The sequence below is a fragment of the Silurus meridionalis genome, chromosome 4, assembly GCF_014805685.1.
Source record: "Silurus meridionalis isolate SWU-2019-XX chromosome 4, ASM1480568v1, whole genome shotgun sequence".
Taxonomy (NCBI): domain Eukaryota; kingdom Metazoa; phylum Chordata; class Actinopteri; order Siluriformes; family Siluridae; genus Silurus; species Silurus meridionalis.
This window is the reverse complement of record NC_060887.1, coordinates 37,150,664-37,176,304: the sequence shown is the minus strand read 5'-3', so window position 1 is coordinate 37,176,304 and position 25,641 is coordinate 37,150,664. Positions and strand designations below refer to the sequence as shown.

The 25,641-nt window shown below is 42.3% G+C and overlaps 1 protein-coding gene across 12 annotated transcripts in view; it reads left to right on the top strand.

The window, feature by feature from the left end:
* kmt2ca (lysine (K)-specific methyltransferase 2Ca) overlaps positions 1-25,641 on the top strand; it is a 184,460-nt gene that overhangs the window by 120,333 nt on the left and 38,486 nt on the right. For all 12 annotated transcript variants that reach the window (XM_046846381.1, XM_046846386.1, XM_046846387.1 and 9 more), the window contains 8 exons: positions 9,326-9,490; positions 10,377-10,486; positions 10,624-10,719; positions 11,192-11,404; positions 14,263-14,391; positions 18,976-19,095; positions 19,385-19,509; positions 24,183-24,378. In XM_046846381.1, coding sequence (XP_046702337.1) covers positions 9,326-9,490; positions 10,377-10,486; positions 10,624-10,719; positions 11,192-11,404; positions 14,263-14,391; positions 18,976-19,095; positions 19,385-19,509; positions 24,183-24,378 — 1,154 coding nt within the window. The remainder of the gene's footprint in view (positions 1-9,325; positions 9,491-10,376; positions 10,487-10,623; positions 10,720-11,191; positions 11,405-14,262; positions 14,392-18,975; positions 19,096-19,384; positions 19,510-24,182; positions 24,379-25,641) is intronic.

Here is a 25,641-nt window from a genome sequence, read left to right as displayed (position 1 = left end):
TATACCATACACACACTCACTCATACCACACACACACACACACACACACACACACACACACACACACACACACACACTCATTCCACACACTCTCTAATACCATACACACACACACACCCCACACTCAATTATACCACACAGACACTCACTCATATCACACACACACACACACACACACTCATCAAACACACACCCACTCAAACCACACACACATACTCATACCATACACACTCACCTTACTCATACCACACACACTCACTCATACCACACACACTCATTCCATACACACTCATACCACACACACACACACACACACACACACACACACACACTCATTCATACCACACGCACACACACTCGTTCCATACACACTCATACCATACACACACACTCATACCACACACACAAATACACTTATACCACACACACACACACACACACACTTATACCACACACACACTCTAATACCATACACACAGACCACACTCACTTATACCACACAGACACTCACTCATATGACACACACACACACACACACACACACACACACACACACACACACACACACACACACACACACACAGGTGCACACACTTATACCACACACACACAGGTGCACACACTTATACCACACACACACAGATGCACACACTCATACCACACACAAACACACCTCCATTCGTCCTCTCTTATTTACTTCTTTATTTCTTGCTCTCTCCATCCCTTCATTGTTTTGTCTTAAATTTTTTGTACATTTCATTCTGTCCTTACCCACTGTCCTTTCTTGCTTTCTTCCTTTTTAATACCTTCCTTTAATTTCTTTCTTCTTTCCTTCCTTCCTTCCTGCCCTTCCTTCCTTCCTCCCTTCATGCTGTCCTTTCTTAATTCCTTTGTTCTTTTCTGTCCGTCCTTCTTTTATTTCTTCCTTATTCCTTCCATCTTTCCTTCTATCTTTCTTTCAATTTCCCTTCATTTATAAATTTTGTCTACAATTCCTTTCCTCCAACCTTTTTATACTCATGATCTTCCTTCCTTACTTGCTTCCTTTTTCTCCTTTCTTAATTTCTTTGTTTTACTTTGCTTTACTATATACCTTCATCTTTCATCTTACATATTACCCTTTAAATTCCTTCTCTCCCTCTATCCTTCCCTTTTCTTTGCATTTTCCTTTATCTGTACTTTTCCTCTACCTTTCCTTCTTTTTACAGCCCTCCTTTCCCTTGTTCCCTCCTCCTTTTAACTTATTTACTTCCGTCTTCTTCCATCGTTCTGTTCCTCATCCTTTCTTTCTTTGTTTCTTTCTGTTTCTTACTGGTTTCTACTGTCTGAGTTTCTGACGCTTATTCAGCATTTTATGTATTAAAGTGTTTTTATTTTATATCTAGTTTATAGTTACTTTTAATAATGCGGAACATCCACAAAACATTTCCTGATTTTATTCTTCCTCCCTGATTGTTCGTGTGGGGGTTAACAGGTGTTTAACACACACACACACACACACACACACACACACACACACACACACACACACACACACACTCCGAGGGATTTCCTTCCTATTTTCTGTCATTTCAGACGTAATCCTCAGCCACACAGCTCTGCATTAACACTCTGACAGAGCTTTACTGAGAGAGGAACTCTTCCAATATTTATTTTTAGGGCTCAACTCTCAGCTCAACTCTCAGCTCAACTCTCAACTCTCACTACTCAGCTCTCACAACTCAACTCTCGAATCTCAGCTCTCACTGCTCAGCTCTGTCAGTTCAGCTCAGCTTGATCTTCTAAGCTCTCACTGCTCAGCTCTCTTCTCAGATCTCACTGCTCAGCTCTCTTCTCAGCTCAGCTCTTAGCTCTCTCAGTTCATCTCAGCTCTCTTCTCAGCTCTTTTCTCAGCTCTCTTCTCTGCTCTCTCTTCTCTGCTCTCAGCTAAGCTCTCACTGCTAAGCTCTCAACTCAGCTTTTAACTTTCTGCTCAGCTTTCACTGCTCAGCTCTCAACTCGGACCAGCTCTTAGCTCTGTTCTCACTGCTCAGCTCTCACTGCTCAGCTCTCACTGCTCAGCTCTCACTGCTCAGCTCTTAATTCTCAGTTCTCAACTCTCAGCTCTCACTGCTCAGCTCTCAACTCAGCTCAGCTCTTAACTCTCAGCTCTCACTGCTCAACTCTCACTTCACAAATCTCAGCTTTTACTGCTCAGCTCTCTTCTTAGCTCTCTTCTCAGCTTTCAGCTCAGCTCTCACTGTTTAACTCTTAACTTAGCTTTTAACTCTCTGCTCAGCTCTCACTGCTTAGCTCTCTTCTCAGCTCAGCTCTGTCAGTTCAGCTCAGCTCAGCTCTCAACTCTCAGCTCAACTCTCACTGCTCAGCTCTTAATTCTCAGTTCTCAACTCTCAGCTCTCTCAGCTCAGCTCTCAGCTCAGCTCTCTTCTCAGCTCTCTTCTCAGCTCTCTTCTCAGCTCTCTTCTCAGCTCTCTTCTCTGCTCTCTCTTCTCTGCTCTCTCTTCTCTGCTCTCTCTTCTCTGCTCTTAGCTAAGCTCTCACTGCTAAGCTCTCAACTCAGCTTTTAACTTTCTGCTCAGCTCTCACTGCTCAGCTTTCATTGCTCAGCTCTCATTGCTCAGCTCTCATGGCCCAACTCATCTCTCAGCTCTCTACTCAACTCTCAGGTCTCAACTTAGCTCTCGCTGCTCAGCTTTCACTGCTCAACTCTCAGCTCTCAACTCAGCCCTCAATTCTCAGCTCTCACTGCTCAACTCTCACTGCTCAGCTCTCACTGCTCAGCTCTCACTGCTCAGCTCTCAGCTTAGCTCATCTCTCAGCTCAGCTCTCACTGCACAACTCTCAATTCTCAGCTCTTACTGCTCAGCTCTCTTCTTAGCTTTTAGCTCAGCTCAGCTCTCACTGTTTAACTCTCAACTCAGCTTTTAACTCTCTGCTCAACTCTCACTGCTCAGCTCTCACTGCTCAGCTCTCACTGCTCAGCTCTCAACTCTCACTGCTCAACTCTCAACTCAGCTTTTACTGCTCAACTCTCAGCTCTCACTGCTCAGCTCTTAACTCTCAGGTCAGCTCTCACTACTAAGCTCTTAATTTTCAGCTTTTACTGCTCAGCTTTCTTCTTAGCTTTCTTCTCAGCTTTCAGCTCAGCTCTCACTGTTTAACTCTTAACTTAGCTTTTAACTCTCTGCTCAGCTCTCACTGCTCAGCTCTCACTGCACAAATATCAGCTTTTACTGCTCAGCTCTCTTCTTAGCTCTCTTCTCAGCTTTCAGCTCAGCTCTCACTGTTTAACTCTTAACTTAGCTTTTAACTCTCTGCTCAGCTCTCACTGCTCAGCTCTCACTGCACAAATATCAGCTTTTACTGCTCAGCTCTCTTCTTAGCTCTCTTCTTAGCTCTCTTCTCAGCTTTCAGCTCAGCTCTCACTGTTTAACTCTCAACTCAGCTTTTAACTCTCTGCTCAGCTCTTACTGCTCAGCTCTTAGCTCTCACTGCTCAGCTCTCAGCTCAGCTCTTAACTTTTAGCTCAGTTCTCATTGCTCAGCTCTCATGGCTCAACTCAACTCTCAGCTCTCTACTCAACTCTCAGGTCTCAACTTAGCTCTCGCTGCTCAGCTTTCACTGCTCAACTCTCACTGCACAACTCTCAACTTTCAGCTGTCACTGCTCAGCTCTCTTCTCAGCTCTCACTGTTAAGCTCTCAACTCAGCTCTTAACTTACAGCTCAACTCTCACTACTAAGCTCTTAACTCTCAGCTCTCTCAGCTCAGCTCTCTCAGCTCAGCTCTCTCAGCTCAGCTCTCTCAGCTCAGCTCTCTTCTCAGCTCAGCTCTCTTCTTAGCTCTTAACTCTGTTCTCACTGCCCAGCTCAGCACTCACTGCTTAGCACTCACTGCTTAGCACTCACTGCTTAGCACTCACTGCTTAGCACTCACTGCTTAGCACTCACTGCTTAGCACTCACTGCTTAGCACTCACTGCTTAGCACTCACTGCTTAGCATTCACTGCTTAGCTCAGCTATCTCAGCTCAGCTCTCAGTGCTTAGCTTTCAGCTTAGCTCCCAACTCTTAGCTCAGCTCTCAACTCTTAGCTCAGCTCTCAACTCACCTCTCAGCTCACTTTTCAACTCTCAGTTCTCGGCTCTTAACTCTCAGCTCTTAACTCTCAGCCCTCACTGCTCAGCTCTTAACGCTTAGCTCTCACTGCTCAGCTCTCACTGCTCAGCTCTCACTGCTCAGCTCTCACTGCTCAGCTCCCAGCTCAGCTCTCACTGTTTAACTCTCAACTCAGCTTTTAACTCTCTGCTCAGCTCTCATTGCTCAGCTCTCATGGCTCAACTCAACTCTCAGCTCTCTACTCAACTCTCAGGTCTCAACTTAGCTCTCGCTGCTCAACTCTCACTGCACAACTCTCAACTTTCAGCTGTCACTGCTCAGCTCTCTTCTCAGCTCTCACTGTTAAGCTCTCAACTCAGCTCTTAACTTACAGCTCAACTCTCACTACTAAGCTCTTAACTCTCAGCTCTCTCAGCTCAGCTCTCTTCTCAGCTCTTAACTCTGTTCTCACTGCCCAGCTCAGCACTCACTGCTTAGCACTCACTGCTTAGCTCAGCTATCTCAGCTCAGCTCTCAGTGCTTAGCTTTCAGCTCAGCTCTCAACTCTTAGCTCAGCTCTCAACTCACCTCTCAGCTCACTTTTCAACTCTCAGTTCTCGGCTCTTAACTCTCAGCCCTCACTGCTCAGCTCTCACTGCTCAGCTCCCAGTTCAGCTTTCACTGCTCAGCTCCCAGCTCAGCTCTCACTGTTTAACTCTCAACTCAGCTTTTAACTCTCTGCTCAGCTCTCATTGCTCAGCTCTCACTGCTCAACTCTCAACTCAGCTCAGCTCTCATGGCTCAACTCAACTCTCAGCTCAGCTCAGCTTAGCTCTCACTGCTCAACTCTCACTGCACAACTCTCAACTTTCAGCTGTCACTGCTCAGCTCTCTTCTCAGCTCTCACTGTTAAGCTCTCAACTCAGCTCTTAACTTACAGCTCAACTCTCACTACTAAGCTCTTAACTCTCAGCTCTCTCAGCTCAGCTCTCTTCTCAGCTCTTAACTCTGTTCTCACTGCCCAGCTCAGCACTCACTGCTTAGCACTCACTGCTTAGCTCAGCTATCTCAGCTCAGCTCTCAGTGCTTAGCTTTCAGCTTAGCTCTCAACTCTTAGCTCAGCTCTCAACTCAGCTCTCAGCTCACTTTTCAACTCTCAGTTCTCAGCTCTTAACTCTCAGCCCTCACTGCTCAGCTCTCACTGCTCAGCTCCCAGTTCAGCTTTCACTGCTCAGCTCCCAGCTCAGCTCTCACTGTTTAACTCTCAACTCAGCTTTTAACTCTCTGCTCAGCTCTCATTGCTCAGCTCTCATGGCTCAGCTCAACTCTCAGCTCTCTACTCAACTCTCAGGTCTCAACTTAGCTCTCGCTGCTCAGCTTTCACTGCTCAACTCTCACTGCACAACTCTTAACTCTCAGCTCTCACAGCTCAGCTCCCAGCTCAGCTCTCACTGTTTAACGCTCAACTCAGCTTTTAACTCTCTGCTCAGCTTTCACTGCTCATCTCTTAACTCGGTTCAGTTCTCACTGCTTAGCTCTCAGCTCAGCTCTTAACGCTTAGCTCAACTCTTACTGCTCAGCTCTCATTGCTCAGCTCTTGTGGCTTAGCTCAACTCTCAGCTCTCTACTTAGCTCTCAACTCTTAGTCCTCAACTCCCAGTTCTCAACTCTCCCTGCTCAGCTATTACTGCTCACCTTTTAACTCTCAGCTCTCACTGCTCAGCTCTCACTGCTCAGCTCTCAACTTACTTCTCATCTCTCAGTTCTCAGCTCTTAACTCTCAGCTCTCCCTGCTCATTTCTCACTGCTCAGCTCTCAGCTCAGCTCTTCTCAGCTTTCAGCTCAGCTCCCAGCTCAGCTCTCACTGTTTAACTCTCAACTCAGCTTTTAACTCTCGGCTCAGCTCTCAACTTGGCTCAGCTCTCATTGCTCAGCTCTTAACGCTTAGCTCAACTCTCAGCTCTCTACTTAGCTCTCTACTCAGCTCTCAACTCTCGGTCCTCAACTCTGTTATTAACTCCCTGCTTAGCTCTCAACTCTCAGCTCTAACTTCTCAGCTCTCACTGCTCAACTCTCAACTCAGTTCAGCTCAGCTCACACTGTTTAACTCTCAACTCAGCTTTTAACTCACTGCTCAGCTTTCTCGGCTCAGCTCTCATGACTCAGCTCAACTCTCAGCTCTCTACTCAACTCTCTACTCAACTCTGAACTTTCAGTTCTCAACTCAGCTTTTACTGCTCAACTCTCAGCTCTCACTGCTCAGCTCTTAACTCTCAGGTCAGCTCTCACTACTAAGCTCTTAATTTTCAGCTCTTACTGCTCAGCTTTTTCAGCTCAGCTATCTTCTCAGCTCTTTACTCTCAGCTCTCACTGCTCAGGTCAGCACTCACTGGTCAGCACTCACTGGTCAGCACTCACTGCTTAGCTCAGCTCTCAGCTCACTTCTCAATTCTCAGTTCTCAGCTCTCACTGCTCAGCTCTTAACTCTCAGCTCTCACTGCTCAGCTCTCAATGCTCAGTTCTCAACTCAGCTCAGCTTTCACTACTCAGCTTGGCTCACTGCTCAGCTCTTAGCTCAGCTCTTAGCTCAGCTCTCAACTCTCAGCTCAGCTCTCATGGCTCAGCTCTCACTGCTCAGCTCTCACTGCTCAGCTCTCACTGCTCAGCTCTCACTGCTCAGCCTCACTGCTCAGCTCACTGCTCAGCTCTCAACTCTTAGCTCTCAACTCTTAGCTTCTAACTCTCAGCTCTCAACTGTCTCAGCTAAGCTCTCAATTCTCTGGTCAGCTCTCACTGGTCAGCTCTAAGCTCAGCTCTCACTGCTCAGCTCAGCTTAGCTTCCAGCTCTCAGCTCTCACTGCTCAGCTCTCACTGCTCAGCACTCACTGCTTAGAACTCATTGCTTAGCTCAGCTATCTCAGCTCAGCTCTCATTGCTCAGCTCTCAGTGCTTAGCTAAGCTCTCAGCTCACTTCTCACCTCTCAACTCAGCTCAGCTCTCTCAGCTCAGCTCTCTCAGCTCAGCTCTCTCAGCTCAGCTCTCTCAGCTCAGCTCTCACAGCTCAGCTTTCACTACTCAGCTTAGCTCTCACTGCTCAGCTCTTAGCTCAGCTCTTAACTTTCAGCTCAGCTCTCACTGCTCAGCTCTCAACTTACTTCTCATCTCTCAGTTCTCAGCTCTTAACTCTCAGCTCTCCCTGCTCATTTCTCACTGCTCAGCTCACTGCTCAGCTCTCTTCTCAGCTTTCAGCTCAGCTCCCAGCTCAGCTTTCACTGTTTATCTCTCAACTCAGCTTTTAACTCTCGGCTCAGCTCTCAACTTGGCTCAGCTCTCATTGCTCAGCTCTTGTGGCTTAGCTCAACTCTCAGCTCTCTACTCAGCTCTCAACTCAGCTTTTAACTCTCTGCTCAGCTCTCAACTCAGCTTTTAACTCTCTGCTCAGCTCTCAACTCTCAGCTCTTACTGCTCAGCTCTCACTGCTCAACTCTCAACTCAGTTCAGCTCAGCTCACACTGTTTAACTCTCAACTCAGCTTTTAACTCACTGCTCAGCTTTCTCGGCTCAGCTCTCATGACTCAGCTCAACTCTCAGCTCTCTACTCAACTCTCTACTCAACTCTGAACTTTCAGTTCTCAACTCAGCTTTTACTGCTCAACTCTCAGCTCTCACTGCTCAGCTCTTAACTCTCAGCTCAACTCTCACTACTAAGCTCTTAATTTTCAGCTCTTACTGCTCAGCTTTTTCAGCTCAGCTATCTTCTCAGCTCTTTACTCTCAGCTCTCACTGCTCAGGTCAGCACTCACTGCTCAGCTCTCAGCTCACTTCTCAATTCTCAGTTCTCAGCTCTCACTGCTCAGCTCTTAACTCTCAGCTCTCACTGCTCAGCTCTCACTGCTCAGCTCTCAACTCAGCTCAGCTTTCACTACTCAGCTTGGCTCACTGCTCAGCTCTTAACTCAGCTCTTAACTCAGCTCTTAACTTTCAGCTCAGCTCTCATGGCTCAGCTCTCACTGCTCAGCTCTCACTGCTCAGCTCAGCTCTCACTGCTCAGCTCTCACTGCTCAGCTCTCACTGCTCAGCTCTCACTGCTCAGCTCTCAACTCTTAGCTCTCAACTCTTAGCTTCTAACTCTCAGCTCTCAACTGTCTCAGCTAAGCTCTCAATTCTCTGGTCAGCTCTCACTGCTCAGCTCACTGCTCAGCTCTCAGCTCAGCTCACTGCTCAGCTCAGCTTAGCTTCCAGCTCTCAGCTCTCACTGCTCGCCTCTCACTGCTCAGCACTCACTGCTTAGAACTCATTGCTTAGCTCAGCTATCTCATCTCAGCTCTCACTGCTCAGCTCAGCTCACTGCTCAGCTCAGCTCTCAGCTCTCTACTTAGCTCTCAACTCTCAGCACTCACTGCTCAGCTCAGCTCTCTCAGCTCAGCTCTCTCAGCTCAGCTCTCTCAGCTCAGCTCTCTCAGCTCAGCTCTCACAGCTCAGCTTTCACTACTCAGCTTAGCTCTCACTGCTCAGCTCTTAGCTCAGCTCTTAACTTTCAGCTCAGCTCTCACTGCTCAGCTCTCATTGCTGAGCTCTCATGGCTCAGCTCAATTTTCAGCTCTCTTCTCAGCTCTCAGCTCTTTACTCAGCTCAGCTCTCACTGCTCAACTCTGTTCTCAACTCTGTTTTAGCTGTCAGCTAACCTCTCACTGCTCAGCTCTCAATGCTCAGTTCTCAACTCTCAGCACTCACTGCTCAGCTCAGCTCTCACTGCTCAGCTCTCAGCCTCAGCTCTCAACTCTTAGCTCTTAACTCTCAGCCCTCAACTGTCTCAGCTCAGCTCTCACTGCTCAGCTTAGCTTCCATCTCTCACTGCTCAGCTTAGCTCTCAAACTGACTGCTCATCTCTCACTGCTCGCCTCTCACTGCTCGCCTCTCACTGCTCGCCTCTCACTGCTCAGCTTAGCTCTCAGTCTGACTGCTCCCCTCTCACTGCTCGCCTCTCACTGCTCGCCTCTCACTGCTCGCCTCAGCTCTCAGTCTCACTGCTCGCCTCTCACTGCTCGCCTCTCACTGCTCGGCTGTCAGCTCTCAGGTCAGGTCTCAGGTCTCAACTCAGGTCTCAACTCAGGTCTCACTGCTCTTGTGTGTATCTTTTTTCTCTCATTTGTGTAAATACAAATGAATATATATGTATATATATATATTAACCCCTTTGTCTCCCTCTCTGTGTGTCTCGCCCCCCCTAGGTGTGTGTTGTGTACTCAGTGTGGAGCCACGTCCCCCGGGCTGCGCTGTGATTGGCAGAATAACTACACACAGTGTGGTCCGTGTGCCAGCCTGGCCGTGTGCCCGGTGTGTGTGCGCACCTACAGGGAGGACGAGCTGATCCTGCAGTGCCGCCAGTGTGACAGGTGGGTACAGCAGAGAGAAACGAGGAGCACAGAGATAAATCTCAGTGAGATGAGGACGAGCTCGTTATCTTGGCTTTTCTTCTGCTCATACACCTGTCTACTACTCACAAGCGTCTCTAGTGGGCGTGGCTACCCTCTCACCATACTCTGGGGGAATACTGGGAAGGCAATTCCCTCTTCAGAACCACAGTGTGCTTTATATCCCACCAGGAAACTACAAGTTCAAATCAATACACAAATAAACACATACTTTAAACAAACAAATAAAGAGTTTAAACAAACTATACATACATGTAAAATGGACAAATTGACAGTCCCATTATTTACTTAATTAGATTTATTTATGTATTTATTTATTTGGTTGCGGTTAATAATATAATGTATTCATATAAATAATAAATATATAATCTTCTCTTTCCCATTCTTTTCTTTTCTGTCTCTTTCAATCACCTGTCTTTCGTTCTCTTTTCCTCTTTCTTTCTGTTTTCTCTCTCTCTCTCTCTCTCTCTCTCTCTCTCTCTCTCTCTCTCTCTCTCTCTCTATTTTTTTTACCTGTCTCTCGTTCACTCTCTCTCCCTTTTCTTTTTTCATCTTTCACTCTCTCTCTCTCTCTCTCTCTCTCTCTCTCTCTCTCTCTCTCTCTCTCTCTTTTTTTACCTGTCTCTCGTTCACTCTCTCTCCCTTTTCTTTTTTCATCTTTCACTGTGTGTGTGTGTAATGTGTATGTGTGTAGTGTATGAGTGTGTGAGTGTGTAGTGTATGGGTGTGTGTGTGTGTGTGTGTGTGTGTGTGTGTGTGTGTGTGTGTGTGTGTGTGTGTGTGTGTGTGTGTGTGTGTGTAGTGTATGATTGAGATCAGGGTGTAACTCATTCTGCTGGTTGCTCAGGTGGATGCACGCATGCTGTCAGTTGCTGATCTCGTATGAAGAGGTGGAAAACGCGGCGGACGACGGCTTTGACTGCACCATGTGCCGAATGCTGACACTACCAAACCCAGGTAGGTGCTGGAGCTCACATTCTCTCAGGCTGAAGAGGTTCATCCCTGATGGAGCCAAACTGCTTTATTACACATGTAAAAGAAGACAAGTACAAATGCATGTGAGGGAAACCACAATAAGTGTGTGTGTGTTTCAGGAGATTCCATTCCGAAGCTCACAGAGAGCAGCAGCAGCAGCAGCAGCACTGAGCCTCCGGTGATCATACAGACCGCACCCAGGATCAAGGAGTATGGTAAATACACACGCGCACACACACACACACACACACACCAAAACATTTATATTGTAGTCGCCTCAATTCACCTCCAAATGTAAATAAAGAATAGTAACACTGCACACTTTGGGGTGTGTATTGTGTGTGTATATATGTGTGTGTGCATGTGTGTGTGAGAAAAAGGGAAAGTTATTTAAACACAATTATTCGCAGAAGTTTTTTTATTTCAGTCTTTCCATTTCCGCGGTCCTTCCATTTCTCCCGTCTTTCCATCAAAGCAGCTTTACAGAACTTTAGAATTGAAGTGACTTAACTTCTAATTCTGATTATGTAGATTGGTTGTCATGGGAACCAGGACACTAACCCGCTGGAGAGATACTAACTAGCCGTCTTGTATGCTAGCAGTTACTGGCCAGCATCAGTCATGAAGAGACTCTGTATGTATTTAGAGAGCTGTGATATAAATTGCTGGTTTTGTTCTCCCTGTCAGACTTCCAGAAGACGTACACTCAGGACGGCGTGTGTCTGACTGAATCGGGTCTGTGTCAGCTGCAGAGTCTCTCCGCGGCCTCGGGGCGGCGCCGGCGAGCCAAACCCAAACTTCGCCTCCGCATCATCAACCAGAACAGCGTGGCCGTGCTACAGGCTCCAGCCGATCCACAGTCCGAGTTCTCCAGAGATGGAGACATAAACGACAGCAGAGGTGTGTGTGTGTGTGTGTGTGTGTGTGTGTGTGTGTGTGTGTGTACTGTACATACAGTATCTTACAAAAATAAGTACACCCCATATTATATATATATGCTATGATTTCTCCAATAAAATCCTCTCTACAATGCATATATGCTCCGCCCCCAGGGGCGTGTCCTGCTCTACAGCATCACCTCACAATCTGTTAAGGTTCCTACATATGTTCCTCAGCTGTCTGTCTTCTAACACTTTTTTATTTGCTTGGAAGTTCTGTTAATCCAAAACAGAGTTTATTCTTCATTCATATATAAACACCAGGGTCGATATAAACCAATATAAACACCAGGGTCAGTGTGAACACTGGATTGTGATTGGCTGGTGTGTGTTTAGAACATTGATCAGACAGGTTTGTGAGTTTACAGTCTGTTTCACCACAAATGTGCTGCTCATAAACGACTGTAGACATTTCTTGATGACCTTTCTGAACTCCATGGAGAAGTTTTACTTGCTTCTCTCTACTATGGCGAATAAATGTGTCGAGGCACAAGATGAATTTGACGAATTTGAGAAGAGAAAAGTTCAAATGAGACCTGGAGTTAACTCCAACAGCTTTAGTATTAGAGCCGTTTCACAGTAATCTCATGTGCACTACTTTATGTCTGGGTGTAAATCGGAGCAGCAGAATTCTAGATGTAACAAGCCATAGGGTTGCCAAACTTTCTGCAAACCCTCCATAGAGACTTGGAATTTATCCAAATTCCCCAGATGGAAACTTACCAGGAATCTATAGGAATTAAATATGACTTTGGTTTAATTGTTAGCATAAAAGCAGCTCACACACAGCACAAGGACGTTTCCAACATAAATGTATGTAACACGTCTGTAATTGACATGAATAATCACCCAGGTGGACTTTTTTTGACATTATTATATAAAATAAGGAAGGAAAATGATCCATTGAGTTTCCATGAGCTTTAAGTCCTAAATGCTGGGAAGTGACCCTGATATAAGGTGATAATCCACAGCTAAGTGTTAGACCTTCCACTGTATCCATACACACACCTATCACAGGTGTTACAAGGAACTGTGAAGAGTTTTAGCTGAACGAGTGTCTGTGGAGCCACAAATCCACACTTGAAGAATCTCACACACTTTAAGGAGGCACAGTAGATGACCTGAGGTGCAGCACGTCACTGTTTCCAAACTGTTCAATTCATTTGAATTTGTAGAGCACTTTTTACTTCTCATTTTCGGGGGTCGAGCTTGTCGAAGGTGTGGGTGTGTGTGTGTGTGTGTGTGTGTGTGTGTGTGTGTAAGTAAAATGGGTCACATAAGGTGGCCTGCATTACACAAGTGTAAGAAAAGACTTGTTTTTCTGGGGTTTATTCGGGGATAAGTGGATTTCTCGCTCTTGTAATTAAGCACCTTACGTAATCGATTGTTAATACGATGTGGAGTCCATGGCGAGCTGATGGACGGTTTAAGTGCTCCAGGGTCTAATCAGCACACGGAGAAGGGAAGAAATGGAGAACGTTGGAGAGGAGGATGGAGATGTGATGCAGTGTGGGAGTGTTAAAGCGTGTAAAGAAAAGCAGTCAGAGGCATCCGTGAGATAAAGACCTGAACTCGGCTCATTAATCACCGATTCCTCGTGCAGCAGGGCAGGATACCGACTCGAGCTTCTGGAGCACTGAACAGGATTCCTGCTGTCCTGGAAATGCTGAGAAAGAGCATGAAATGAGTTCATTAACACCAGAGAAATGATCATTCCACAGTTATGGGTGTGGCGACAAATATAGACATTTAGTCATAATATAATAATATTTAGCTTTTTTCACTTTTACTCTTTTAATCAAATTAAATAATAATAAAAAAATTATTCTAGAATATCAATAATTTTTGTTTTTTTATATTTTGAATTTAGAAATTGCTTTTTTTTTTCTTCCCCGATCTCCAAAACCCTCATGCCAATTTAAAGCTCTTGATGTATCTGAGGAACTCATAGGACACAATAGAGTTCAGTCATTTCTGTAGAAATCTGATGTTTTTATATCAGTCAACAAACTGTGTGTTTAACAATCACTCAAATTATTATTAGACTAAAATATTGCCAAGATTTATTCCTCCTTTTGTTTCTCCTCCTTTGTCGTCCTCCGTCTTTCCAATTTTTTCCATTTCTTCACATTCCTTGTCTTTCTGTCCCGCATTTTCTTCCTATTTTCGTTTTCTTTTTGTTCGTTCCTCTCTTACTTCTCTTCACTTCTTTATTCTTCTTTATGTTCTACTTTGTCTTCTTTTTCACCTTATCACTTCTTTTACGTTGCTTTTTTTATTTCCCTCCTCCGCTATTCTTAAACAATGTTGTCTTCTCCTTTGTCCTTGTCTTATTCATATTCTTTCTCTTTTTTCTTTTTTTTTTTATTAAATCTTTTTTTTTTTTTTTTCGTCTGGTTTTTTTTTTATTCTTTTAATTGTTCAGCTGCTTCATTTTAAATTTTTCTTCTAGTTTTTGTTTTTCTTTTGTTTAGTAATATTACTAATTCAGGGAAACAGACAGACGGATAGGCGAACAGAGATAGATGGATGGATGGATGGATGGATGGATGGATGGATGGATGGATGAATAGATAGATGAATAGATAGATGGATGGATGAATAGATGGATGGATGAATAGATAGAGAGATATATAGATAAATAGATAGATGGATAGATGGATAAATAGATATATGGATAAATAGATGCATGAATAGATCTGATACATGGGAGTTGCTGGACTGCAGGTAGCTCTGTGTGTGTGTGTGTGTGTGTGTGTGTGTGTGTGTGTGTGTGTGTTAGCGTAACCTGCTAATGGATATTGTTCTTGCTGTGTACAGAAGGTGATCTGATGGACTGTGAGGTAAAGTCTGACTCGAGCCCTGAGCGAGAACCCAACGATGAAGAACCGAAGAGCTCAGAAGGCCTGGATGGGATCAAGAAGAGGAAGAGGAAACCCTACAGGCCAGGTGAGGAACTGAGGAAAGGGCACTGTATAGTGAGCGTAGGGGGTGAAGGGTGTAAGAGAAAAGAGTGTAGTGCTGGTGAAAGGGAAGGAGAAGTGCATTTATCAGAAGGGACAGCTTCACTGGAGTGTGAAATGATGTGGCTGCACAAATCCCAACCTTAAATAGCGTCCTGTAGAGCCTCCTGGCTAAGCAGCACTTCTGAGAAGAACACTTCCACTGAGCTGGAGCAGGAGAAATTCTCTCTTACAGGGAAAAGATAAGCTCTTAAAGTACATATAGTGGGAAAGTTCATTATAAATAGGAGGCCGTTCTCGTGCTTTTATTCACTTCCTGTTATCGATTGTATACTAATTCATTCTGTAGATCAAAATGATCATTAACTGCTTTTTTCATTTATTTTTTAATTTATTTATTTATTTACTTTTTTTCATACAATTACTGACCCGAAACATCACAAAATAGAATTTCAGCACCTTTGAGATGAGTGTGAACGCGGTTAGTACGTGTGGTGAGACTCAGGATTAGGACCTGCTCAGACCTTTCTTTTCTTTTGATCTTTCTTTCTTTTATTTTTCTTTTCTTCTGAACTTTTTCTTTTCTTTTGATCTTTCTTTCTTTCTTTTCTTTTGATCTTTCTTTTCTTTTGATATTTCTTTTCTTTCTTTTGATCTTTCTTTCTTTTGTTCTTTCTTGCTTCCTTGCTTTCTTGCTTCCTTTTTTCTTTTGATCTTTCTTTCTTTTGTTTCTGACTGTGTCTTTTTGTCTTTTTATTTCTGTCTTTCTCTCTTTCTTTGTCTTTTTATTCTCTTTCTTTCTTTCTTTCTTGCTTTCTTTCTTTGTCTTTCCTGATTTCTGTCTTTTTGTCTTTTCATTCTCTTTCTTTCTTTCTTTCTTTCTTTCTTTTTCTTTTTCTTTTTCTTTTGTTTTTCTAGTAATCTATAGTAGTCTTTCTTTGTCTCGATATTTTTATTTTTCCTTCTGTCTTTCTCTCCATCTGTCTTTTTCTGTCTTTCTGTCTGTTTCTTTTTCTTTTTTACTTCTTTCTCTTCTTTTTTTCATTCATTTATTTATTTATTCAAGAAAACCTCTACAGTAGGTTTAAAAATTTTAGTAAATGAGGAAAAAAGTCCCTAAAAAACCTCTTAGCTTTTTTTTAAACCATACAATTTAGTGAAACTCTATTCTTAATAAACATGCAAAATAAGTGCAATAATTATTATTACTCTAATTATATACGTTAGCGTTAGCAGAGTGGAACACTGGAAGCTGATGGTTTAAAACTATTCTCCACCAAGTGTGGCCTTCTTTCCTCCATTTCTCTCTGGGATGAATAATGTGATCCATCCGTCTATTATATATACAGTATATCACAAAAGTGAGTGCACCCCTCACATTTTAGCAACCACTGTAGTGTATCTTCTCCTGGGACAATACTATAAAAATAAAACATGGATATATACACACACACACACAGGGTGTGAACATGTCAAAACTGTCCAGTGTCAATATTTTGTGATCACCATTGTTCTCTATCGGAGGGGCATCAAAAAGTATCAAGCCTAGTTTTAAAACACGCCACCAGATGGCAGCACAAGTGTGCACACGCAGTCACAGGGAGCGCCGAACCTCATAAGTCAGTATGCTAAAAGACACCGTCCGGTGGAAACTGTGCGACTGCTGCTGTTCTGACCACGTGTGCACCCTGTCACCAAGCTCTCATCTCACGTGAGTTTCTCACCGGAAACAACACGATCTCCCTTCTGCACATACACTCCTGCAGACTTCACCCTCTATATATATTATATTTTTATCTCCTCATCCTCATGCATCCACATAGAATTTTCAAGCGTATCGAAAAACCCCAGTCCCCCTTAAACATAACACAAGCCAGAAAAAGTTCTGGTGTCAGTTTTACACACAGCAGTTGCATCAACTCGTACATCGTTTTTTTACTCGAGGCAAAAAACAAGTCCCTGAAACAAACAAAAATTGAAAAAGCTGCATTGCCCGGAACAGCAGCAGAAAGCCTGCATTCCCGGCATCTGCTATCAAACTCAGACTTCTGCTTGTCAAATCGTATGGAACAATGTACTAATTATTTGTCCAGAAATTATGCAAATTCTCCCTAATTGTTTGCTCGCTTGCGTATAAAGAAAAGCCTGTGATTTATGTGCGGCGTTCCCGATTTCGTTTCAAACACCCTTTAATTACATTTGACATTCACAACTTTCCAGCCGTAGCGTCGTTTCGGTTTCCGAACTGCACCAAAAAAAAAACTTTTCAATTGACATTGACTGGTCATCATTCCGTCGAGCTTATCATTTACGCAATATTGCCGAAATCTGATCGATACTCGGGGAACAGATATCGCGTGAATTTGCTATGTGTGATGGTAAGGGGGAATTTGATCATTTAATCATTTGATGTGCTCTGGGGGGCTTCACGCCTTCAGTCAGACTGACACTTTAGTTCCCATATCCTGGTGTGAAAGTAATTATAATAAAAAAAAGAGTCTTGTTTCTTTTTTGGTTCAAGCTCATTTGTGGAACACAGTCAACAAGACAGTTCCTTCATTTGCTTCTCAGCTGGATCGTCTAGATTTATTGATAGAGCACCTTCAACGATATGCATTTATCCCTAGTGAGTGAGCCAAAGGTGTCTGAGGTGAGAGGAAAAACTCCCTGAGATGGTATGAGGAAGAAACTCAAAGTCAAACGGAAACCAGTTCTCATCTGGGTGACTCATGAAGGTCGGTGCGCCCTGTGACTGTGGTTGCAGCCTTGTGCTGCCATCTGTTGGCATGTTAGAAAACTAGTCTGGATTGTGTACATTTGTGGAGCAGAACTGCCTGATGATTACTGCAGTAGTATCAGTGAAGTGTCCTAGTGGTGTAGTGTAGAGTTCAGTAGGGTGATGGCAGATGGGTGAAGCTGATACTGAAAAGAAAGCTGCTTCATGAAGCCTGTTTGGTTAAAGTTATCAACTGACCATTGGTGGACATTTGAGCGTAAAACTGTTTGTGGCAATTGAAGTCCTGGAGCGTTTTTATGGTTTCTAAGTGGAGCCGCTCCCAGTCATCTCGAACATCTTTAGGTTGTCCAATGTGGAGCTTTTCTCATCAGCGGTGAGACGTTTCAAATCCACTTGATGAGAACTCCACTTAATAGTCCATGAGGATGGATCAGGCGTGTCTGGAGAGCTGATCGCTGAGATCTCAGAAATCACGTCAGCTGCACACTTGGAGCCAGAGCATGCATCCTTTTATTCTGATGAAGCTACAGTCTTGCTGCTGCTTGGTCACAGTGTTTAGGATGTTGGACTTGTGATCAGAAGATCGTGAGTTCAGATTCCATTACCACCAAGTTTCCTCTACTGGGCCCTTGAGAAAGGCCCTTATCTCCTCAACTGCTTATATGTATGTATAAGATCATTGTAAATAGCTTTGTATTGAGAGCGTCGACCAAATACCATAAGTGTAGATGTAAATGATCATCTATTTAATTTCTCCAGTTAAAAATGGGGCAGATTTATTGGATGCAAGAATTAGGGTTTTGAAAATTGTAGCCCAGTTGTTGATGTAGATGTTGGACTTCTGACCACAAGGTCGTGAGTTCAAATCCCAGCAACACAAGCTGCTAATGCCAATAACCCTCACCTGCTCAGCTGTATGAATGAGATATTCCTCAATTGTCCTGCCTTGGACTCCTGTGACAGAGTTGTGTCTTTGTCATGTAGAGAACTCAAGAATGTTGGGTAAAAGTTCATCTGCCCCACTGGAAGGCCAGAGTTCTTTTAAACTTTAAAGTAAACTGGTTTCAAAGTCTGATAGATTTGGATTTGACAGATGACATTTTTATTCACAGCACCGAGTGTTAAATGTTGGGATTCAAACCTACAACCTTCAGATCAATTGAGCCCAGTTGACCAGTTTAGAGCCTATTTCTGGAAAAATCTCCAGATCCAGATTTAAGTCCCCATGTATTTGTTTTATTTGTATAGATTTCTCCACAAAATAAAACAGTTTATTTCTCAATAAAGTCGAAATGTGGGAATGAAGTTGGAATTGCGAGAAATAAAATCGAAATCAGGCAAACTTTTTATTTTTTTCACGTGACAAAAACGGGTTTGTTGGTGATGCGTCACAGGACAACAATACAATCAGTGAAGAATTCTGGGAAATGCAGAATAAGGTGACACTGTGGTTATGGCTTTAGGTTTCTGATTGGAAGATTTTTGAGGTGGTACCATGGTTAGGTTCTTGTGTAAGACCTTTAAGGTTTAAAAGCATCTACCGAATGTACTACTGGGCGTCTCAGAGGGTCGAGGAAGCGGCAGGCTGGACCGTGCCAGACTGGCTCGCTCAAAATAGGTTCACCTGAAATAGTTCCTGGAGTGCAGAGCAAAGCAATGAGCCAAGATGAATCACTCTGCTGCCAGACTGCAGCTCGTACACCAGCCTGAATAATAGAGATTAATACCAGTGCTTCACTGTCAATGTCTCGCATTATTTTTTTTTCCAACTGAATCCATTCTTACTTTTTTGTTGTTGTTTTAATCTTAAATCACTCCTTTTTTTTCATGTAGGTATTGGCGGCTTTATGGTTCGCCAGAGAAGCAAGACTGGACAAGGCAAAACCAAACGATGCCTGAGTAGAAAAGACTCCACGGGATCGCTTGTAGAAAACCCCACTGGGAAAGATGACGGTAAGATCGAAATTCCAGTCCAAATTCCAGTTTCAGCGCCTGGGGTTAGGGTTGCCAGTGTTGTGGGTTTTACAGCGAATTTTTGAGCTTATTTTGGAACAAGGATTCAGATGCGGTACTTTTTTTTAATGAAAATATGGAAGATGGAGTTGTACTGTACTGTGTAATGTAAAGTTCTGTAATGTAGTGTTAAGAATTAGATTAGAAGATTTTCTGAGACCTCCACTGTATCCTCTATCTGTGTTTATATTGATGTGAGTCACACTTTGCTCCTCCTCTGCTTTCTCAGGCTGGAATGAACCAGACACCCCTGTAGACGAGACGCCGCCTGTGGCCGAGCCTTTAGAAAAGGTCAAGAAGAGGTACAGGAAGAAGAAAACCAAACTAGAGGAGGCCTTCCCCTCATACCTCCAGGTACATCACTGTGATACTGTAGTCTGAATGGGATGGACCTTTGCTTTAATTTAATAGAATTTCAATTACATTTTCCATAAAACATTTTTTATTCATTTTATTGTCCATTGAAGATTTCTCTTTTTCTCCATTCCTGAGTCACACACCAACAGGAAGTGATATCTTTTGAAGATTTGTTTTTTATGCTCGAGAAAATCACGCTCGAGCAAGCAGGTCTGTTAGATCTATAGGAACACAGCTGCTTTAATGATATAATGTAAGAGAGAACCAGAACTAAGTTTCCCAACCAAGAGGTCATATAATTACATCATATGTTACCATATTTAAAATATCAGAGTGGTCTCCTGCATATTTCATGCCACATTGATGAGATGAACGGTCGATTCCATTCAGCAGCTTTACAAGTGGCCAAATCACCAGTTTAGTTTATGTAAAAAAAAATAAGGACCACCCTGGAGAGCTCAGAAACACCAACAGATGAGTTAAAGCGAATGATTTCAGAATTCTTTCCTCCACAAGATCTGGCCAAGTCAAGAGTTGGAGCATCGTTGTCGAAGTCTACAAATCTACAATGTAGAAATCTCGAGATCCAAACTACCGTACTCACAACACTCAACAGACTGTTTGGATAAATCTTAAAAAAAAAAAAGGAAAAAGAAAAGGAAAGCCTAAAAATATTGTTACAATGCAAAAGTAAAAAAAAAGACTTTTAGTTCTTAATTATAAGAAATTAATACATCAATTAATCATTTCAAAATTGTTTCTAAATAAGTGATATTTTTTTATTAATTTATTCAAAATGTCTATTTTATTTTTAAAAAAGTTTATTTTTTTTTTTTGTGAGCAATTGAAACTCATCGTTCCCAAAAACAGCTACAACATGCAAAAAATAAACACTGTAGCCATCGATCTGCTTAGTCCAGGTGTCCAATTACTTTTGAGCCCAGGCAGACAGAAAGGCACCGTTTTTAAAATAGTTTTTAAAACCCTCGAATCAAAGCTGTGAATGTCTACACTTCGGTCACATCTTCATCGCTTCATTTGAGAGATGTTTTGGTAATGTACAGAGGCGGAATAAAAAAAAAAAAAAAAAAAAACTTATGGACACACACTACACCCCAACCCCCCACCCTCCCTCTGTACTTTATGTATAAACAGAACCACCCTGGTGGGAACGAGTTCCATGCACACAGTGCCTCGAGGGTTATTCCTGTTACGGTGTTGTATCGTTAGATTGTGTTTCTCGTGAAGCTCTGAGTTTCCTCACTATATGAATTTTACACGTGGACTTGCCTTTAAATTTACATCCTCAAAAATGTTTACATTCGTTACACTTGTGTAAATGAAAGAAGCAGGATTTGATGAGCTGTTCAGCTGTGCAGTAATTATCACGCGGATCTTTATAGCATGTGTCGGTGATGTCGCTCAAATGAACAAGGTGTGAAATTCTTTAACTCTCCGTTCGTTTATATTTTTATATATATATATATATATATATATATATATATATATATATATATATATATATATATATATATATATACTGTATATAAAATTTAGAACAGATATTTTTATCTGTTTATAATAATAGTGTTTAATTTTTATAGTGACTTTTTGGAGCTCATGAAGGGTCAATCTGTTATGGCTCAATATCTTCTCATCTCAGGTTCCTGATTAGAATGTAGTCAACTTATTGATATATAGACGCACTGTTCCAAGCCTTAGGACAGGGACGGATGGATGGATGGAAAATCGGTTGATACATAGACAGATAGAGGGGGGGTGGGAGCTCAGTGGTTAAGGTGCTGGTTACTGATCGAAAGGTCGGGGGTTCAAGCCCCGGTATCGCCAAGCTGCCACTCTTGGGCCCTTGAGCAAAGCCCTTAACCCTCCGTGCTCCAGGGGTGCTGTATCATTGCTGACCCTGTGCTCTGACCCCAGGTTCTGAGCAAGCTGAGATATGCGAAGAACCGAATTTCACCTTGCTGTAATGTGTATGTGACAAATAAAAACTATTCTATCTATTAGATAGATAAACAGGTAGGTAGATAGATAGCATGGTGGTGGTGGTACAGTGCTAATGACCCTGTTCATCACAGTAGATCTTTGTACAGAGCATGCCATCATCATCATCAGGCACTCCTCACAACACGGTCAAACGCCTATCTATCTATCTATCTATCTATCTATCTATCTATCTATCTATCTATCTATCTATCTATCTATCTATCTATCTATCTATCTATCATCCATCCATCCATCCATCCATCCATCCATCCATCCATCCGCTCCATCATCCATCCATCCATTTACATACTGTACCTATCCCTCTATCTATCCATTCAACCACTCCATCCATCTGTATTTACTTACATACCTATACAACCATCAGTCCATCCATCCATCCATTTACATACCTATTCAACTATTCATCCACCCATCCATCCATCCATACATCCATCCATCCATCCATCTACATACCTATCCATCTACCCCTCCATCCCCATGGTAACATCATCTCTCCTGCTCTCTGTTGTACAGTTTTTTTTGTTAGTCAGAAATGTCACTTTTTTATTTTTACTTTCTTTCAGTCAGTCACTGTCCAATTCTTGTTTTTTCTTTTTTTTTTTTCACCGAGTTTGTTGCATAGAAACACGATACAATAAAACAATAAAAACGATAGACTAGGTGACGAGGTTTTTCCCAACTTCAGACATTCACTGTATTCACTCTATCTAGATAGATAGATAGATAGATAGATAGATAGATAGATAGATAGATAGATAGATAGATAGATAGAAGGCGTTTGACCAAGTTGTGAGGAGTGCCTGATGATGATGATGATGATGGCATGCTCTGTACAAAGATCTACTGTGATGAACAGGGTCTTCAGCACTGTACCACCGCCACCATGCTTCACAGACATGATGAAGGTTTACAGGATAAAAAAGTTTTTAGACGTTGTGAGTAGAGGCGTGATTTCCTCTCTGGAAGTCGAATCCCCTGTTAGCCTTCAGCAGAAATAAAAGCTATTTGTCGTGGTCTTCTCTGAAAGCTCCATGCCCCTGTGGAGCAGGACTTGGGTTTGGCATTAGTTTGAACAGATCTCCACTCATCAGCGTGAACACGTCTGCTTTCAGAAGGATGCTCATGCTCAGCGCTGGCAAGCCGGCCATGCATTAAGTGCACCAGCTGTCATTTCAGGCTCTTCTTGTTCAGCAAGCCTCAAATTAAACTTAAAGGTCCTCACCAGAGACACGACTTTAATCAATTATTTAAATCCCAGCGCATTAGGCTTTTAATGTTTTAGAGCAGCAGGGAGCAGTCAGATTGATAATCGCGATCTGTCAGATACAACCAAGTGCTGGCGAGTTACTTAGCGAGAGAGCTCGCCTTTATCCCCATTTCACACTTCATTATCAAATCGTGACTCTACTCCGAGCAGATCTTTATATATCTTTATATGTCTGAGTGGATGATGCTTTTCATCAACATGATGCCATTAATCAGACAACAGGATTTGTACCAGCAATATGCGCCAATGTATTGGGACTACGGACTTTTCCAGCCATATGTGGTTCTTCCCCAACAAACTTGGAGGCACACGATTGTATGAAATTTCCCCTTCACTTGGATTAGGAGGCCAAACGTGTTCCAGCATGGCGATGCCCCTGTGCACAAAGCAAACTTCATAAAGATACATGACTCAAAAGTATATTTCTACTTACTGCTCATTATAAAAACAAGTAGCAATAGGTGTTTGTAACATTTTATATTTGATATTATTATGAAAAAAAATCTAATGAATATTATATATTTTTTAAATATATATTTAGTATATGATTTTTAAGTTATTTAAATTTTTATCATGTTATAATATTTTAGAATTATTCAAAGTATATGTAACTTGTACTATTTTATGCTCAAACAACACAATGTACAACACAATTCTATAGGATTGGCATGGTTGGCTTATGAAATTATTATTATTTTCTTTTACTTAATTGATTTGAATGAATTAATTACATTTTGAAAAATAATTATAAATTGCACTATACATCGTGTTTTTTTTTATTGTTATTAATCAATCAATGAATCTTTTTAATAATTCTATAAATTGCACCAATCACCTAGTTTAATCAGTTTATTCAATTATTTATTTTCTTTATTTATATATTCTATAAATTGAACTATTCACCCAATTTTTTAGTTATAAATAAATTAATTAATTAATTAAATAGATTTTTTTTTCAAATTTATAAATTGCTTTATTCACCCAGTGTTAATAAAAAAATATAATTTAAATAATTAATTAACTATTTTGTTTTTGAATCATTTTATAAATTGCATTATTTACCCAGTTTTTTTATAAATTTAAAAAATGTTTTTGAATAATTTTATAAATTACACTATCCAACCAGTGTTTATTTTAAGTATTTTGTTTATTTTTTATAGTTTTATCGTTTGCTCTATCCACCTTCCCTGACACTTTGTCCCTCAAATGTCCCTAGTCTCCACCGACGCTGACCCTTTGACACATTTTGCCCTGTAACTCTGTGCTCCCACCACCATGCTTCACATCTGGTCAGGTGGAGGCTGATTTCCAGATAGCTGCAATTTTTCCGCTGCTTTTGAGTTGCTCATTGCTGTTTGTCTTTGCTGGGGTCTTGCAGGAGGCTTTCTTCGGGAAGGAACTCTTGGATAAAAGTAAACAGAGTAAACAGGCGTTGGAGACGAGGCCAGTAGAGGAGGAGTTGGCACACGGAGACAGCAAACCACCCAGTGCCAACTCCAGCTTCCTGGATCCCTCTTCAGATCCACTTCTCAGTGCTGCAGCCACTCCAATCTCCGGAAAAGCTGGGACTCTGCGTATGTTCTCTCTCACACACACACACACACACACACACACACACACACACACACACGCATACATACATAATTAGACAGATAAACATGCATCTGTCTAAACACTATTCTTCTTTTTTCTAGTTTTTCTTTCTACCTTTTCTTCAGTGCACTAAACTGTGTAAATATTCCTCCATAATTGGGAGGAAATAACTTATCTTTTCTATCCATCACTTCCTGTTGGCTTCTCCAGAGTCTGTAGGGAAGGAGAGTGTGCTTTATCAGTTCTTATTTCTCTTCCTCCTTCTCCCAGAACACAGCGTAAAGCTAAAGCACACTCGTTTATCTCCTGCACAAGGGCGTGTATTTGTTTGTATTTTTGCTGGAGGAAAAAAAAAAAAAAAAAAGACGCTTTGGACCTTTTTTTTTTTTTTTTTTGTCCTCTTTGATCCTTAACAAGTACATTCTTGAAGGCAGTTCAAGAAGAGGCTCATTTCAGTCAACTCATTGTCCAGTGTGCCTCCTCATCCTCAGTTCTGTCATGCTTCATTTAAATCCCGCCCCGCAGCCCAGCACTCATCTCCGAGTCCTCAGTGCGAGCCAGGACTAAGCTGCACTTAAAACCCAATTTAACAGCCCTCATCCAGTTCCCCGAGTTCCCCCGTCTGGCCACTTTGGAAAGGATAAAAGCCCCAGTAATCAAAGAGTCAGGGTTTTTATTTATTTATTTTAAGCTTCACTCGTGTTGGTTTTGAGAAAACGCTTTCCGGTCAGTCATGGGCAAGTTGAGGCTGTTCTTTAACTATCACATGTCTGTTTTCTTCAGATCTTTTTCTCTTTTTCATCTTCATTTGTTCTCTCTATAAAAACTGCAACAGGATTGAAAGTCGTTCAGTATATACCTGGATTCAGCCACGAGTTTATACACACTGCATGGTTTTAATGCTTAGTGTCTTTTGTGATATCGAACCAATTAATCATAATCGCGTTTGTTTTAGATGCCGATTATTTCTTTGTTTCACTCTACAGCTTTGTGTTTATCATTATTTAGCATCATGTTTTATTTTGAGTTCATTCGGGGGTGTAACGAACACATCGCATCAATTCTATGAGGCTGTATGAAAAGGTTTCGTGCACAATTTTGTAACACGCCAACAGATGGCAGCACAAGGCCATATGCGCAGTCACAGGGAGCACCGACACTCATAAGTGTGTCAGACGTCGTCCTGTGCACATCGAGAGCTGGTGCTGTTCTGACCACGTCGTCACCACGTCTGTTGTTCAGAT